Below are 14,463 nucleotides of genomic sequence, written 5' to 3' on the forward strand. Positions count from 1 at the left end.
TAAGAACTAGTTCCAAAAACCTCATTTATTTGCTACTGAGTGAATGCTCACTTTGCTTTTGGAAGATATAAGGCCACGAGACAAGGGACATGAATTTCTAATTTCTCTGATTTTTATAAGCTACACCATTGGTATCAGAAACTCAGATCAGTTCAAAAGTGACACAACTTGAAAATGCAGCAAGAGTAGAAGGGAGAATTGTAGAATTTTGTGCAACGGGTTGACTTGTGATAGGCAATCCGATAAAATCAACACTTTTCCTAACCATCATGGGAAACCTTATTTGTACTCATTTATAGAAATGGTTCAAGATTTCAGAAAAAGCACTTATGTCATTCACAATTTTTTCTTTCCAGATCAATTTCCTAACAGAATAAAAACTAATATTTTCAGACGCTTAAAAGAAAAAAAAAGATGAGGTAAGACATGAAAATAATGATTTATAACTTATCCAGGGCTCATGAGGGAGGGAGGGAGGGTAGAGGAGCGAAGGAAAATGAGGAGCTGATATCAGGGGCTCAAGTAGAAGGAAAATGCTTTTGAACACGACGATGGCAACATATGTACAAACGGGCCTGACACAATGGATGGAAGTACGGAGTGTGATCAAAGTAATTAAAAAAACAACCTATGTCAGTTCGTTCAAAAAGCTGCTTACACACGAAGTTAAAAATGGGCATTCTGCTCTTACTTGGTGCGTTATAGGGCGATTAACAAGGCCACACCTTGCAGGGAGTGGCGCACGGATGCCCCGCCGGTTGGGTCAACTGCACGGTGGTTTCAGGGCACCGCTTTGCCCGCCCCCCAACTCCACGCTCCGGGCCGGCGGCATGAGGGGGAGGGGTTCGCGTACGCTGGACGTGGCCGGAGGAGGGCATGATGCTGCGGACACCGGGGGGCGAGGAGAGCCGCCTCGGGCAAGCTCGGGGGGCTCCGTGAGGGAACGGGCTCCGGCCCAGGCCGAGCGCACGCGCCGGGCTACTTCCCTCGCCGGCGGCCGCGCCGGGGGCCTTCTCCTCTCCGGCGCGGGGCTGCCCGCGGCGGCGCCTGACCCGGCGGGAGAGTTTCTGTGAGGAGGGGCTGCACCTGGCGCCTTTTCCTTTAAACGCCGTGGGGCTCAGGACATAGTGACACTCGGAGAGGGGTCCCGGGGCTGGAAGCAGAGGCCCGTGCAGCGTTATGGCGTCGAGCCTGACAGGCGCCGCCGGAGACGCCCAGGCAGGGTCCTGTCTCCAGCCGGAGCGCGGCGGGAGGCCCGGGAAGCTTCGGCGGCTGTTCGAGCTCCCGGAGTCGGAGGCGCGGTGCAATGGAGGAGCTCGGTGGGGAGCCGGCGGTCACTGTAAGGACGCCCCGAGCACGCTTGCCTCGGCCTCACGGCTGAGGGCTGTGTCTGCGCCGTCGCTGCAGGCTTGCCCCCCTCTTTGCGGCTCGCGAGGCGCCAGACCCCCTTCCTTGGTGCTCACCAGCCACGGCCGAGGAGAGGTCGCGATGTGAACTGGGTGCCCGAGTCCGGCTCCAGGGGCCGCTGGGCTTCTACCCCGAGATCCCATTCGGCCCCGCTCCCACCCTTGTCTCCTCTGCCAGTTTACTTGGCTACCCGTTTCCTCTTGGGCGCCGGAGCGGGCTCGGACCGAGCAGGGCTGGCCTGTTTTCTTCCAACCGAAGCACCCTGAGGTTGGCCTCTGCTGGTCATGCAGGCGGGCTTGAGGTCTTTTAAACGTATTTATTCCCCGTGGACACTTCTAGTTGTACTTCTGTGCTTGCTTTCCGTTCAGGCTGCGCCCTCAAGGGGTTGTATCAAGCGTGAATGGTCCGTGATGATTAGAAGCGATCCTTGGGTTAGATACTAGACCGTCTTTGGCTATTGTGTTTCCATTGCCCTTTCTAACCCCTTTCTTTCTCTCTCTGTTTATTCCCTCGTGTTTTATAAACCAAGTCCCATCACCTTTTCTCGGGAAGGCCTCTTCTCGAGGCTTAGAGTTCTGCACCTTTTAGCTCTTGGAAACCTCTGGAAACAACAAAATCACAACATCAAACCCGTTGCTGCTGCTGCAGTCTTCCATTCTCACTCTAGAGGACCCCAGGCGTTACATAGTATAACTGAGTAGATAGAGTTTTCGTGCTCATAATCTTCTAAATCGCCAGGCCTTTCTTCCACGGAGCTGCTGGGTGGCCATGAGTCATTTGTGTCATCCGTCACCCAGCGACTTCCCTTCGTAACCACTAAACCTGGAAACCAAGCCCACCGCCACCAAGTAGATTCTGGCTGACAGCCACCCTGTAGGATAGAGTAGAACTGCCCAGTAGCGTTTCTGACGCCTTTTTTTCTTTTTTAATCATTTTATTGTGGGCTCCTACAGTTCTTATCACAATCCATACATATATCCATTGTGTCAAACACGTGTACATCTGTTGCCATCATCATTCTCAAAACATTTGCCTTCTGCTTGAGCCCTTAATATCGGCTGCTCATTTTCTCCCTCCCTCCCCTCCCTTATGAACCCTTCATCATTCATAAATTATTATTTTGACATAGAGACCTTTTTCTTTATGGAAACAAGTTGCCACTTCTTTTCCAAACCACCTCTGCTGTTGTGCAGAGCAGCCCAACCCTGACGCCCTGCACCTCTAGGCCTATGAATCGGTTAATCTACTTCTCTGTGCTTGTCAAGTTAACATGCTAACAGTATTCAGCTCAAACTACTGAATAGCAAAGCAGTCATCGACAAAGGCAAAATGTGGGAAAGGGGGATCACTTCAAAGCCCGGAAGCTAGAAATGGGACATGGGGTCCAAAGTGAGTTGTTATTTTCTTTGAAGCTTTTTTTTGCATGGTGTCCATCAAGTTCTATGTCAGTGTTTGCAGATGTCTCTGGGTGTGTTTTTTGTTTGTTCAGGGCACAACAAACAAAGGTTATGGCTCTTTGTTTCTTATCTTCCCTTTTCTGAAGGACCCATCACTACCTCTCAGTAGTCCCAGGTACAGCTGTCTTTCTCCTCAGCACTGCTCAGGGAACTGTTCAAGGAGCCCTAGTGGCACATTGGATTCAGCACTGGGCTGCTGTCCATAAGCCAACGGTTCAAACCCAGCAGCGCCTGTGCAGGTCGAGGATGGAGCGTTCCATTCCTGTAAAGCTCTAGCCAGCCCAGGGTGCCTGTGGGCCCGTTCTACCCCCCGCAGAGGGCTAGCAGATTCCCACGCAGTGGCAGAGGGTTTCCTTGGGGCCGAGGTCCATCAGACTGGGCTGATCGGGCGCAACAAGGCTGCACAGAGAGGTTCCTGATGAACCGCCTTCCTGGCCCTGGCCTTCGGAGATGATACTTGCAAATCACCTGATTAAGCAAGGCTCTTGGTAAGAGTAGGAGCCTTGTTGCTGCAGTGGCTAAAAGGGTTGGCTGCTCACCACAAGGTTGGTGGCTTGAAGCACTCTGCAGCAGAAAGCTGGGGCCGCTGGGTTCTGTCCAGGTAGACAACTTTGCGCACCTGTGGGCAGTTCCTTCAGGGCTGCTGTGAGAGCCTTGGGGCTGGTCAGGAGGAGTAACAGCTTCTCCGCCTCTGTCTTGCTAGTTGCTTCCAGAGGTGAACTCCAAGAAGAAGCAACTGTGTTTTGACTGGGGCCCTGGGGAGATGCTGACGTGTGAAACCTCCTTCAACAAAACAGGTGAGCTTGTCCTTTTTGTTTGCAAACTCTCCCTGGGGCCCAGTGGGTGGCTTTCGTTCCTTTTCCCTTAGTCTCCGAGACCCACTGGAGCAGGCTCTAAACACAGGAAGTCCCTTTTGGGAAACAGTCACCGTTTTCCACTTTTGTCAATTCATGAGGCCCTGATAGAGAAAAGCTTGAGGGGTGGGGGGGGCGGGGTGGATGACTGGTCGACTTCCCGGAAGTAAAAGTGGGCTTTCTCCATATTTGAAAACGCTATTTGTATCATGTTCCCTCCCGCCCCTTCTTGTCTCCATTGCCTCCATCGCTCACGGCAGCAGCCCGCTCTCTATGTGAAGGGTCCAGAGTCCGTGCCTGGTACTTTGACGCCTAAACAGGAATTCCCCACAAGGCGGCATCATTTTGGAGCCCGAGCTGAGCCCCCTGGGCAGATGGGCTGGAGGGTGCCCTGGCTCCCCCACCCAACACAGATATACACGCACACGAACATGCTGTGAGGCCCTTGTCTCTTCATTAGAAGAGGGAGGGGGTCAGGAGATGGTAAAGTGGATTTCTTGCAAATCTCTTGACAGGAGCTTTCTCTAAAAACCCGCGGAAGATTTTCTTCCCCTTTCTAAGGAGCAGATGGAGTCAGCAAAAGTCATACCGTCTTAGCAAATCATACTTATGTCATCTTAAAGGGCGGGAGACTCTGCATTCTAGAGGAATTGCCCCTTCGGGTGCGAAGTCCTCCAGGGACAGGCGGGGATGGAGGTCACACACTTGGCAGAGCTGGGGCATCTGCTAAAGAGTCCGTTTTTCAGGACAGACACAGACACTTCTGTCCACATGTCTGAGTGACACCTTCTCATAGTTCATGGGAGGGGCTTATCAGCCGGCCTGGAGTGCTGGAACCCCAGTCTTGTTCTGTTTTTTAAAGTCATGTTCAAGATCAACCATTCCATTTTCTCCAGCAGCTTGTTAAGTGGGATATTTCCACCAGTTGGAGGCTTCTAATTTCTCGTGATAGAGCCTTTGCCAAGTAACTGAGAAGGAATTCTGACCTGGCTTGGAGGTTCTGTTCAACCGTGGCTGGAGGTTTGGCTTCCCGAGGTTTACATGAGCTGGTCCCTTCCAGTTTTATTTCACGGGGTGGAGGCAGAAAGCTGTCGTAAAGTTTGCTAGTGAGCCGAGTGGAGGAGATCGATAGTTGTGTTGAAAATCCATATGTTGGTAATTGGCGAATGGTAATTCCACCCATTTTCAGTTCTTATTCATGCAATCAACTGCCAGTCTTGTTGACCACATGGTTCCCGTTTTGGCCAGCGTGTTAGTGAATCAGGTCCGCGTTTCACGTTTGTGGCGTGGGTTGCTTCAGGGAGCGGTGGTGATGGCTATGAAAATGTTCACCCCTCTTTCCTGACAGCGGAACCAGAGGCAGAGCCCAGCTGCCCCTATATCTACATCCTCCGGAAGGACATGGACGTGCACTCTCCGGTCTTGAGGAAGCTCTTCAATGAGTCCCACGGCATCTTCGTGGGCCTGCAGAGGCTGGAAGAAGAACTGAGTGGCAAACCCCGCAAAGCGCAGTAAGGCCCTGCTGAGGGTGCCGGAGCTCTCAACGATGGTGCGGAAAGGCCTCTGCGCCTGTTGGCATGACGGACAGGCTGCCCGGAGAAGTGGGGGGCCCCGGTTCTGCTCTGGGGTGCCAGTGGGGGCAGCACAAGTGCCTTGGAGTCGCAGTGTCTCTGGAGGCTGGGAGAGCTGGGGACTGACTTGCTGGTTTGGCAACTACCTTTGTGTGTGGTCCCACTTCACTTGCCTCCCATGGGGCAACGTTAGGCCACCTGAGGCCCCAGGGTTGGAAGATTTGGAAATTAACCATAAAAACCCCAAACCTGGACAGTTCTCTTGTCTTGGAAGAGTTCAGGCCTGCCTTTGGCAGGGCACCAGCGACCTCGAGGTGCCCTCCTCAGGGCAGCAGAGCCCAGCGTTGGGGGTGGCAGTGTTTTGCCAATGGTTTTCCTGGACCGCGAGGGCCGGTGGTGTCTGCTGGGCTTCTCCACGGGCCTGTCACCGCCTCTCCCTTTGTACCTCTATCTCTTGGGAAAGGTAGAGACTTATCAATGTTTGCAAATCCCATTTCTCTTCAGATTTTCACCCATGAACTTGAGCGTCTGCCCCGGGACCCCACCTGATGGTGTGTGCCTGGGGCGGGTTGTCTCTTGCCTTTGTGAACTGGAGTTCTGCTCCAGGGAAGAGCTGTCTGCTCTCCATTTCTTGACTCAGCCGTTCTCTATTTGGGTTGGTTGAGCCCGCTGCTGTCAAGTTGATTCTGACTCGCAGGGACCCCCTGGCAGAGTGGAACTGCTCCTGAAGGTTTCTGAGGCTGTTCAGAAGCTGACAGCCTCATCCTTCTCCTGTGGGGCTGTTGGAGGGTTCAAACCACTCATTTTGTGGTGAGCAGCCCAACACTGAACCCACTTTTATTTACCCCCCTGAGAGTGTTATCCCAGCCCTGGCCCCCCAGTCTGGGGCGGGCGCCTACCTGTCTTTGTGCCTGGTTAACGGTCTGGCACCACAGGGAGCGCCAGGCTCATGTCAGACACGGTTTCCTTTTCTGCAGATTGGTTCGAGTGAGCAAGAACTACCGATCGGTCGTCAGAGCGTGCATGGAGGAGATGCACCAGGCTGCAAGTAAGGGCGGTGGTGGGGGACTGATGAAGGACGGTCACGGCATTTCCTTGTCGAGCCGTTACATCGGTATCTGGAGTGAGAGTGTCTTGTGCGTGTATCATAAGAGGAATGCGATTGACACGCTGAACCCACGCTCTCAGCTTTCTCCTTCAAAAAGACCCAATACCAAAAGACAGCTGCCATTGAGTCGGTCCCAGTTCCTGATGGCCCCGTGTTGGTCAGAGGGAAGCTGTGCTCTGGGATTTTCAGCGTCCTGGCCGCCCAGCAGGGTTCCCGCCGCCACCTCTGGCGAGCAGTGGTGTATGGTTTCATCCTTGCTCACACAAGTCTTCACCTTGTGGTCAGCCTCCTGAGTCGGTGTTTCGAGTTGGTACACATTGACTTGGTTGGCGGAAGGATAGGAGCCCAAAGGGCCACGGACGGGATCGCTGACGTGGGCGTCTCAGTCGGCATAGCCTGGTTGGTGCTAGGTGCCAGCCGGTTGGTGCCGACTCACAGTGGCCTTATGCACAGTGGCCTTATGCACACTGGCCGGTCCTGCGCCACCCTCACAGTTTTTCCGTTGGAGGCCCTGGTTGCAGCCACTGTGGACATCGTCCACCGCCTCATCAAGGGTCTTCCTCTCCTCTTGCTGCCCTTCCACTTGACCACGCTTGATGTCCTTTCCAGGGACTGGTTTCTGCTGTCACCCTCCAAGTGGCATCCCTGCTCTTCAACGCCGACCGCGGCCTTGTGGAGCAGGTTTGCTAACGCGAGGTGCCACTCGGCCTCGGGACTGCTGCTTCCGTGAGCATTGCTTATGGCGTCAGGCAGGGCGGATCCTCGGCGAGCCGGAGCACGGCGTCATTCCGGCCGTCCGGCGCGGTCTTGGGCGACATTGCTGGTGTGTGCCACGAGGCAGTTAAAGGGGCTGCTTGTCACTTGAGGACTTCAGCTTGGGAACTTTTCGTCTTCGGAACCATGCTGTCCAAAGCTGTGGTGCTGCCCCTGGGGGCAAAAGCAGTTCCCTCCACTTTGCCCTGGATTACGGGCAGCCTCTAGGTTGTTGGCTGCTCTTAGTCTTTCTTGTGGCATGGGACATTGGCCAGTCAGATCGGGAACCTGTGGTCTGCAGCAAAGGACGTGAGATGGTGACAGCGGGTGGTCACTGCAGGGGCCAGGCGCGAGCCTGGTGCGAGCGTGTTGTCGGAGCAAGACTAGTGGGGCCGGGACTCACGGAGACATTCTGCTTCCCTAGCTGCTGCGAAAGATCCAGCCGGTAGCTGCCAGTTCAGCAGCCAGGTGAGTGGGCCGCTGCTTACGCCACAGGCTTCCTCTGCCCCGGGCCAGTTGGGGGAGGGGGGCGGGTGGTGGGGTCACCTCCAGCTTCCTGATGCCCCCTCAGTTGACGGCTTGGCATGTGGCAGGACAGAGATGTGCTTGGCGGTGCTGTGCGTGGTGGGGCCGTGTCCCCCGGGGGGAGAGGGAAGCTGCAGGATCCACCACGTCGCCTTCCAGAGTGTAGGCAGTCCCAGCTGGCTGCTCTGCGCCCTTACCCTTTACTGGAGCCGGCAGACGACTTCAGGGATTCCCTCTTTTTTTGGCAGGGGTGGAGGGCGTTACTGTTTACCAAACTTGGCAACGAACGGGGACAAGCCCTTTGCCCCTGAAGTCAGCAAAGGACTCCGCCCCCCCCACCCCCGCAGAGGAATTGTCTGCACAGAAGGGCAGGCTTCAGGCCTGATCCTGACGTGCTGGATGTTTCCTCTAGACACCCTCTCCTCGTTTTACTCAGACAGAGCCTCCTTCTAGATCATGAGCTACTCACAGTTCCCGAGTGCACTGCAAGCTGACGCCGCCACCATTGCCCCCAGAAGCTGGGCCCGCAGGCTGCATGGGGGGGGGGGGGGGCGTGGCAGGGAGAGCAGCAGCACAGGCGCAGAGCCTGCCCTGGCGTCTTGCTCCCAGGGCAGAGCCCGGGGCTGCTCTAAGGCGGGAAGCTGGTCTCCCGCCCTTCCACAGGTCTCCATCTTGTCTGCCGTGGAGCTCATCTGGAACCTCTGTGAGATTCTCTTCATTGAAGTCGCCCCGGGTGAGTACGGCGTGACTTTCTGGGCAACTGGTGCACATAACCCTCAGAGACAGCACGGAACACCCAGAAGGCCTTGTTTGGTCCAGTCTGCAAATAGGACCTTAGACAGAGGGCCCTTCTGGAGGCTGAAACTGTTAGACTCTCCAAATAAACACCACCAAACCTTGTGAAGGGGTGGGCAGGCTCGATCGCTGAGGGTCAGGGCTCAGAAGGCTCTGGGGATGGAGGGCAGGGTGGCTTGGAGAGCCCTGTTGCTAGTGACGGGGTTGGCCCCCTGCACACACCGTCCGATTGGATTGTCTTCTCGGCTTGAGCTGTGTGGTCAGGCCGTGCTGCCTCCAGGGTGCTCTCTTGGGGCCGTGGGCGTGTCGGCGTCTCTGGGTGGTGGAGGCCGTGCCCGATGTGGGCGCCCTTCTCTGCAGCCAGGACATTTGCTTCCCTCCTGCTAAAGCAGGGCGACAGCACAGACTCCAGGTCCGGCCTGGGTCTGTCAGCGAGGGCTCTGTGTGGGCTCCTCGCCAGGGATACACCCCTCCGAGTGTGCCCACCTGGCGGCTCTGCCCATGCTGTGGGAGGGGGACCGGCAGCAGAGGGGGTGGTGGGTGACTCGCCGCTCCTTCCAGCCGGCCCGCTCCTCCTGCACCTCCTTGACTGGGTCCAGCTGCACGCATGCGAGGCGGACAGTTTGTCAGCAGACGTCCTAGGCAGTGAAAACCCAAGCAAACATGAGAAGTTCTGGAATCTGGTAGGAGCCCGTGGCTGGCCGCCTTCCCCTCCCCTTGGCTGTGGGCACTGATGGTGCCCTGGCCTGTGGCTAAGAGCGTCCACTGGGCTTCCCTCTTCGCTGTGGCGTAGGAGAGCGTGGGGCTTCGTCACCACACCAGGGGCCAATGCTCAGGAGGCTACTAGATGGGCCACTCCCCACTGGGGTAGACTGGCTGTGAGCGGCACGAGGTGGTCCCGAGGTGACCGGCGGCTCTTGGGCAGGAGTTGTGTCTGGGGCACAGGAGATCCATGGGCTTGCGGGACAAGCTCACACTCCCAAGTGATGTGTGTGTGTCCCCAGGTGACCATCTTAGTGCTTCAGGGTCGGCTGGACGAGGCCCGGCAGATGCTCTCCAAGGAGGCCGATGCCAACCCCGCCTCAGCAGCCATGTGTCGCGTACTGGGGGACCTGATGAGGACGATGCCCATCCTCAGCGTAAGTGGGGGTGGGTAGGGGTGGGGCGCCCTGGGGCTCCCGTGTGACCCTGACATCCGTGGCCTTTCCCTGCAGCCTGGGAACACGCAGACACTGACAGAGCTGGAGCTGAAGTGGCAGCACTGGCACGAGGAGTGTGAGCGATACCTGCAGGACGGCACCTTCGCCCCCAGCCCGCACCTGAGCCTGCTCTGTCAGGTCAGACTGCGTCAGCCGTGGGCTCTGTCACGTCTGACTGTGCGTCTGAGGAGTGTGCTCTGTCAGGTCTGACTGTGTGAGTGTGCACTGTCAGCTCCGACTGTGCGTCTGAGGAGTGTGCTCTGTCACGTCTGACTGTGCGTCTGAGGAGTGTGCTCTGTCAGGTCTGACTGTGCGTCTGAGGAGTGTGCTCTGTCACGTCTGACTGTGCGTCTGAGGAGTGTGCTCTGTCACGTCTGACTGTGCGTCTGAGGAGTGTGCTCTGTCAGGTCTGACTGTGTGAGTGTGCACTGTCAGCTCCGACTGTGTGTCTGAGGAGTGTGCTCTGTCAGGTCTGTTGGCATGGCCAGGCTGGGGCTGAATACTCAGGTTGCCCCGCAGGCTCGATCCTCCTGGGCATGGCTCCCATTAGCCCTGCTGCGAAGGTCAGAGCTTGCTTTGCTGAAGGAAGCAGCCTTGGATGAGGGGAAAGTGGGGGTCCTGGGACAGGCTGGCACTGAGCCCACCCTGGTACTGAGCAGCAGCCTCCCTCAGATCCTGCTGGGGAACGAGGCTGTGATACTGGAGCAGAAGGAGCTGCTGGGGAACTGGTACCACCTGATGGTGACACAGCTGCTGTACTCCCACCCCACCGTGAAGCCCACTGAGCTGCACAGCTATGCCCAGGTGAGCTGAGACAGACATGGCGCCGGGTCACCGCAGGGAGGGACTGGCCTGTGATCCCTCTCTAGGGTCCCACTCAGCACCCATCTGTCCCCTGGAATCTCCTCTTCCCTTCCATCCTGGGGACTGAGCAGGTGGTCACCTTTCCATAGTCCAGCCTGGACCTGTTCCTGGGTGGGGAGAGCAGCCCTGAACCCCTGGACAACATCTTGATGGCGGTCTTCGAATTTGACATCCACCAGGTGATCAAGGAGTGCAGGTAGGACTCCGGTCCCCACGACCCTGCTGGTGTCCCAGCCTCCCTGCAGACCAGCGCCTCTGCCCAGCCAGAGGCAGGCAAACGATGGTGTCTCTGTGGACAGGGCGGGTGGGAGACCTGCCTGGGCAGTCACCACAGTCGATGCATCTGCAATCTAAACCAGCCAGTGGGCCTGTTTCTCAGCAGCCCCAATCACGTGTTCCAGTGCCTCTGCTCCGCGAAGGTGGAGGCGGTGCCCCAAGGAGGTTTCTCAAGGGTCTGATGGTCCCCACAGCAGCGGGGCCGCCTGCAGGGACGGAAGGGTGGCCCCCTGCTGGCAGGCCGTGGGCTTGCTTCTGGCATCCTTAGCTGGGCTTTCCTGATAGTCCTGGCCGTAGGGGGTGGGGATGTGTGGGGTAGGTGTAGCGCAGTCAGTCACTGCAGGGCCCACCGTGTCGAGGCGTGGAGCGGGGTGCGCGCAGCAGGGCCCGCCCCAGGGAGGACATTTGTCCCTTCAGGCTCTAGCCTTAGAGCCGCTGGTCTGTTTCAGGGCATTCCCCCACTGCCAGCAGAGGCCACTCAGGAGCGCACATAAGCTCACTCCGAGGGGTCGGCTCAGGACAGTGGCCGAGTGCAGACAAGGCTCTGGCTGAGGCTTGGTCGGCCTGTGGAAAGTGGTTTCCTGCCTCCAGGGCCACTGCGCGTCCACCGCCATGCAGCCTTTTCTCTGGGGACTGCCGGAGGTGGATTCTGGTTCTGTGTCGGGCAGCCTTTCTGTGCGGACAGGGCACCCTCAGGCTCCTGTTTATGAGAGTCCCATTGGTCGGCCATCAGGGTCACAGCAGCTGTGGGGGACAGGGGGAGGCCAGGCCCCCATCCTCACAGCCACTGCCTCCTTAGTGAGCGGCACCCCGCCCACTCCCTTGCCTGTGTCTGACCCACAGCATCGCCCTGAGCAACTGGTGGTTTGTGGCCCATCTGACCGACCTGCTGGACCACTGCCAGCTGCTCCAGTCCCACAGCCTCTAGTGAGTTGTGGGCCCAGCCCCGCCTGCGTCTGGGTCCCCGAGGGCCGCTGAGGGAGGGCCCCTGGCAGGGGTTGGCTGGACTCAGCTCCGGCTCCTCTCCTTCCAGTTTCGGGTCCAACATGAGAGAGTTCATCTTGCTGGAATATGCCTCCGGGCTGTTCGCACATCACAGGTGGGTGTGGTGAGGGGCCCTGGGTGCCACTGAAGCACCGCCTGCCTGTCCAAGACCCCTCAGGCCTGGGCTTGCTTTTGCAGCCTCTGGCAGCTGGGGGTGGATTACTTCGACCACTGCCCTGAACTGGGCCGCGTCTCCTTGGAGCTGCACATTGAACGCATCCCCCTTAACACGGAGCAGAAGGCCCTCAAGGTGCTGCGGGTCTGTGAGCAGCGGGGGATGACTGAGCAAGGTGAGCTGGCCGGGCTGAGCGGGGCTGGCTGGGACTGCCACTAAATAGGCTCTCCAACATCAGCGCAGGTGGGGGCAGGGTAGCACTGCGGACCAGTAAGCTCCCTGTTGGGTGACACCGAGCTCAGGTGCTGCACTTCCCAGAGGCCTCTGCATGTTCCCCATTCTCTGTAAGTGTCAGGCCTTAAAGACCCAAAGGAGAAAACTGGGTCTTGGCGCCAGTCCTGTGGGGCTGCCTGCTGACCGGGCGCCCCTCTCTGCTGGCCAGTGCGCAGCATCTGTAAGATCTTGGCCATGAACGCCGTCCGCAACAACCGCCTGGGCTCCGCCCTCTCCTGGAGCATCCGAGCCAAAGATGCCGCCTTTGCCACCCTGGTGTCTGACAGGTGCGCGGGTGGTGGGGAAGGAAGGGGGCTGGCTGGTGGGGAAAGGCCACTCTGCCGCTCACCCCTGTGCCCCGCAGGCTCCTCAGGGGCTACTGTGAGCGGGGCTGCTTCTCTGACCTGGATCTCATCGACAACCTGGGGCCGGCCATGATGCTCAGCGACCGACTCACCTTCCTGGGTAAGTCTCACTGTGCCCTGCCGCTGGGCACAAGGGGACAGTGGGGATGAGCTGAGGGACACCTGCCCACTCCCCAAGGGTGGCCTTCCTGAGATGCCTGCGTCAAACTGAGGACCCTGCCTGCCAGGTTGGGCACCTTTCCATTCACCAGCCACGAGGACACCCCGACATGCTTGCCCAGACTTGTATATTGACTGGGGTCAAGAACTTTATTCAGACTGAGTAGGTACAGGAGACACCTCCTCCTCCTCGGACCCTTCGTGGGAGTCCTCTCACGCACCCTACGCTTGTCACTGCCTCGGCTCTCATGTGGTAACGGCATCAGGCCAGTGGTTTGGTAGATTGGGTGTGCTGGCTCTCCCCCACTGCTCAGAGGGGAACTGCTGTCCCATCACCCTCTCCGTGGGATCCCTCTGCAGACTCAGCATGGAGCCCTGTCACCTGTGACTTGGCTGACTGGCAGCTCTCATTTCCCAGACTCATGGGCCTCTTCAGAGGGTGTGGAACCCTGATTTGTTCGTGGATGTGCAGAGAACTCTGGAAAAGTTGCCAGAGGGCTCTTCCAGGGGAAGTCTGGGGTGTCTAATTGCTTAGGGCCAGGGCAGCTGCAGGTGTCACGAGGCAACAGGGTGCTCCCCTCTCCCTAGGGAAGTACCGAGAGTTTCACCGGCTCTACGGGGAAAAGCGCTTCGTGGCTGGCGCCTCCCTCCTCCTGTCCCTGATGACCTCGCAGATCGCCCCCCGGTCATTCTGGATGACCCTCCTGACCGATGCCCTGCCCCTTTTGGAACAGAAGCAGGTATGGTGGCTCCACCGCCCCCGCCCCCGCCGGAAAACCTGGAGTTGACGCAGTCGGAACCACAGCTTCTGCTCTGTCCCCAGGTGATCTTCTCCGCAGAGCAGACCTATGAGCTGATGCGGTGCCTGGAAGACCTAACTGAAGGCAGACCTGTCTGCACCGAGCCTGATGGCCTGGGGCCCCAGGTAGTGGGCTCCTTTCCCTCCTGGAAACCAAGCCAAGCCCTACCCAAACTCATGAGCTTTTTGGGTGTCTTAACCTCTAACTGCTAGGCTGAGAAAGTGGGGTGCTCATGTTCTGGTCCCTCCTTCCTGCCCATCCAGCTGTCAGAGAGCCTAAGAACTGGTTTACACTGGTCCTCTGCATTCTCTGCCAACGCAGCCACCGATCCGATTGGACAGGGCAGAGCTGCGCTTCCCAGACGGTTGCAGGAATAGATCTGCCTTTCTCATCCCACTCGGAGCAGCTGGCGTGCTTTGTACGAGCGCTACGCCACCAGGGTCCGCTCCATGCTCGTTCCTTCCACTGAGAAAGCGCCTCAATGCTGAAGTGCCCTCCCTGTGGGCAGATCCTAGCTCCTCCCTGCTGGCCTCACAGTCTCTCTGCTTCTAGGATGACGACATAGAGACCACTAAAGTGGAGATGCTGAGACTGGCGCTTGCCCGAAACCTCGCCCGGGCAATCATCAAAGAAGGCTCCTTGGAAGGTTCCTGAGGCTGGCGAGAACGGCTCTAGCTGTGTATATACATTTCCAAAAGAATAAATGTCCCCTTTTGAAAACACAAAGCAAGTTCTTATCTGGCTGTACCCTCTCTGAAGCAGAGATGTGAGTTGATGTGTCATCTACAAGACACTGCTCCTAGAGTCGGCTTATGATTTGAAATTTGAATAAGAACCTAGGTAACCCACTCAAAACTTCCAAGTCTGGCTGCCTTCAGAATCTTCAGAACGTGTGTAA

General features: G+C 57.5%; 1 protein-coding gene across 1 annotated transcript; it reads left to right on the forward strand.

The window, feature by feature from the left end:
- Positions 1–1,185: 1,185 nt before the first annotated feature.
- On the forward strand, positions 1,186–14,291 carry NUP85 (nucleoporin 85). Its single transcript, XM_075562201.1, has 19 exons — positions 1,186–1,339; positions 3,568–3,661; positions 5,067–5,229; positions 6,267–6,337; positions 7,575–7,618; positions 8,339–8,408; positions 9,032–9,153; positions 9,475–9,609; positions 9,685–9,807; positions 10,342–10,473; positions 10,623–10,729; positions 11,653–11,736; positions 11,843–11,908; positions 11,992–12,143; positions 12,411–12,528; positions 12,606–12,706; positions 13,354–13,505; positions 13,589–13,690; positions 14,118–14,291. The coding sequence occupies exons 1-19, from the start codon at positions 1,307–1,309 to the stop codon at positions 14,217–14,219; spliced, it is 1,971 nt and encodes a 656-aa protein (XP_075418316.1). The 5' UTR covers positions 1,186–1,306; the 3' UTR covers positions 14,220–14,291.
- The last annotated feature ends 172 nt before the right edge of the window (positions 14,292–14,463 follow it).

This window comes from Tenrec ecaudatus, chromosome 10 (genome assembly GCF_050624435.1).
Source record: "Tenrec ecaudatus isolate mTenEca1 chromosome 10, mTenEca1.hap1, whole genome shotgun sequence".
In the NCBI taxonomy this organism is placed as follows: domain Eukaryota; kingdom Metazoa; phylum Chordata; class Mammalia; order Afrosoricida; family Tenrecidae; genus Tenrec; species Tenrec ecaudatus.

Coding starts and splice junctions, on each gene's coding strand:
- NUP85 (XM_075562201.1), top strand. CDS start 1,307: ATGGAGGAGCTCGGTGGGGAGCCGGCGGTCACT. Junction 5,230..6,266: donor GGCAAACCCCGCAAAGCGCA/GTAAGGCCCTGC, acceptor CCTTTTCTGCAG/ATTGGTTCGAGTGAGCAAGA. Junction 13,506..13,588: donor CCCTTTTGGAACAGAAGCAG/GTATGGTGGCTC, acceptor CTCTGTCCCCAG/GTGATCTTCTCCGCAGAGCA.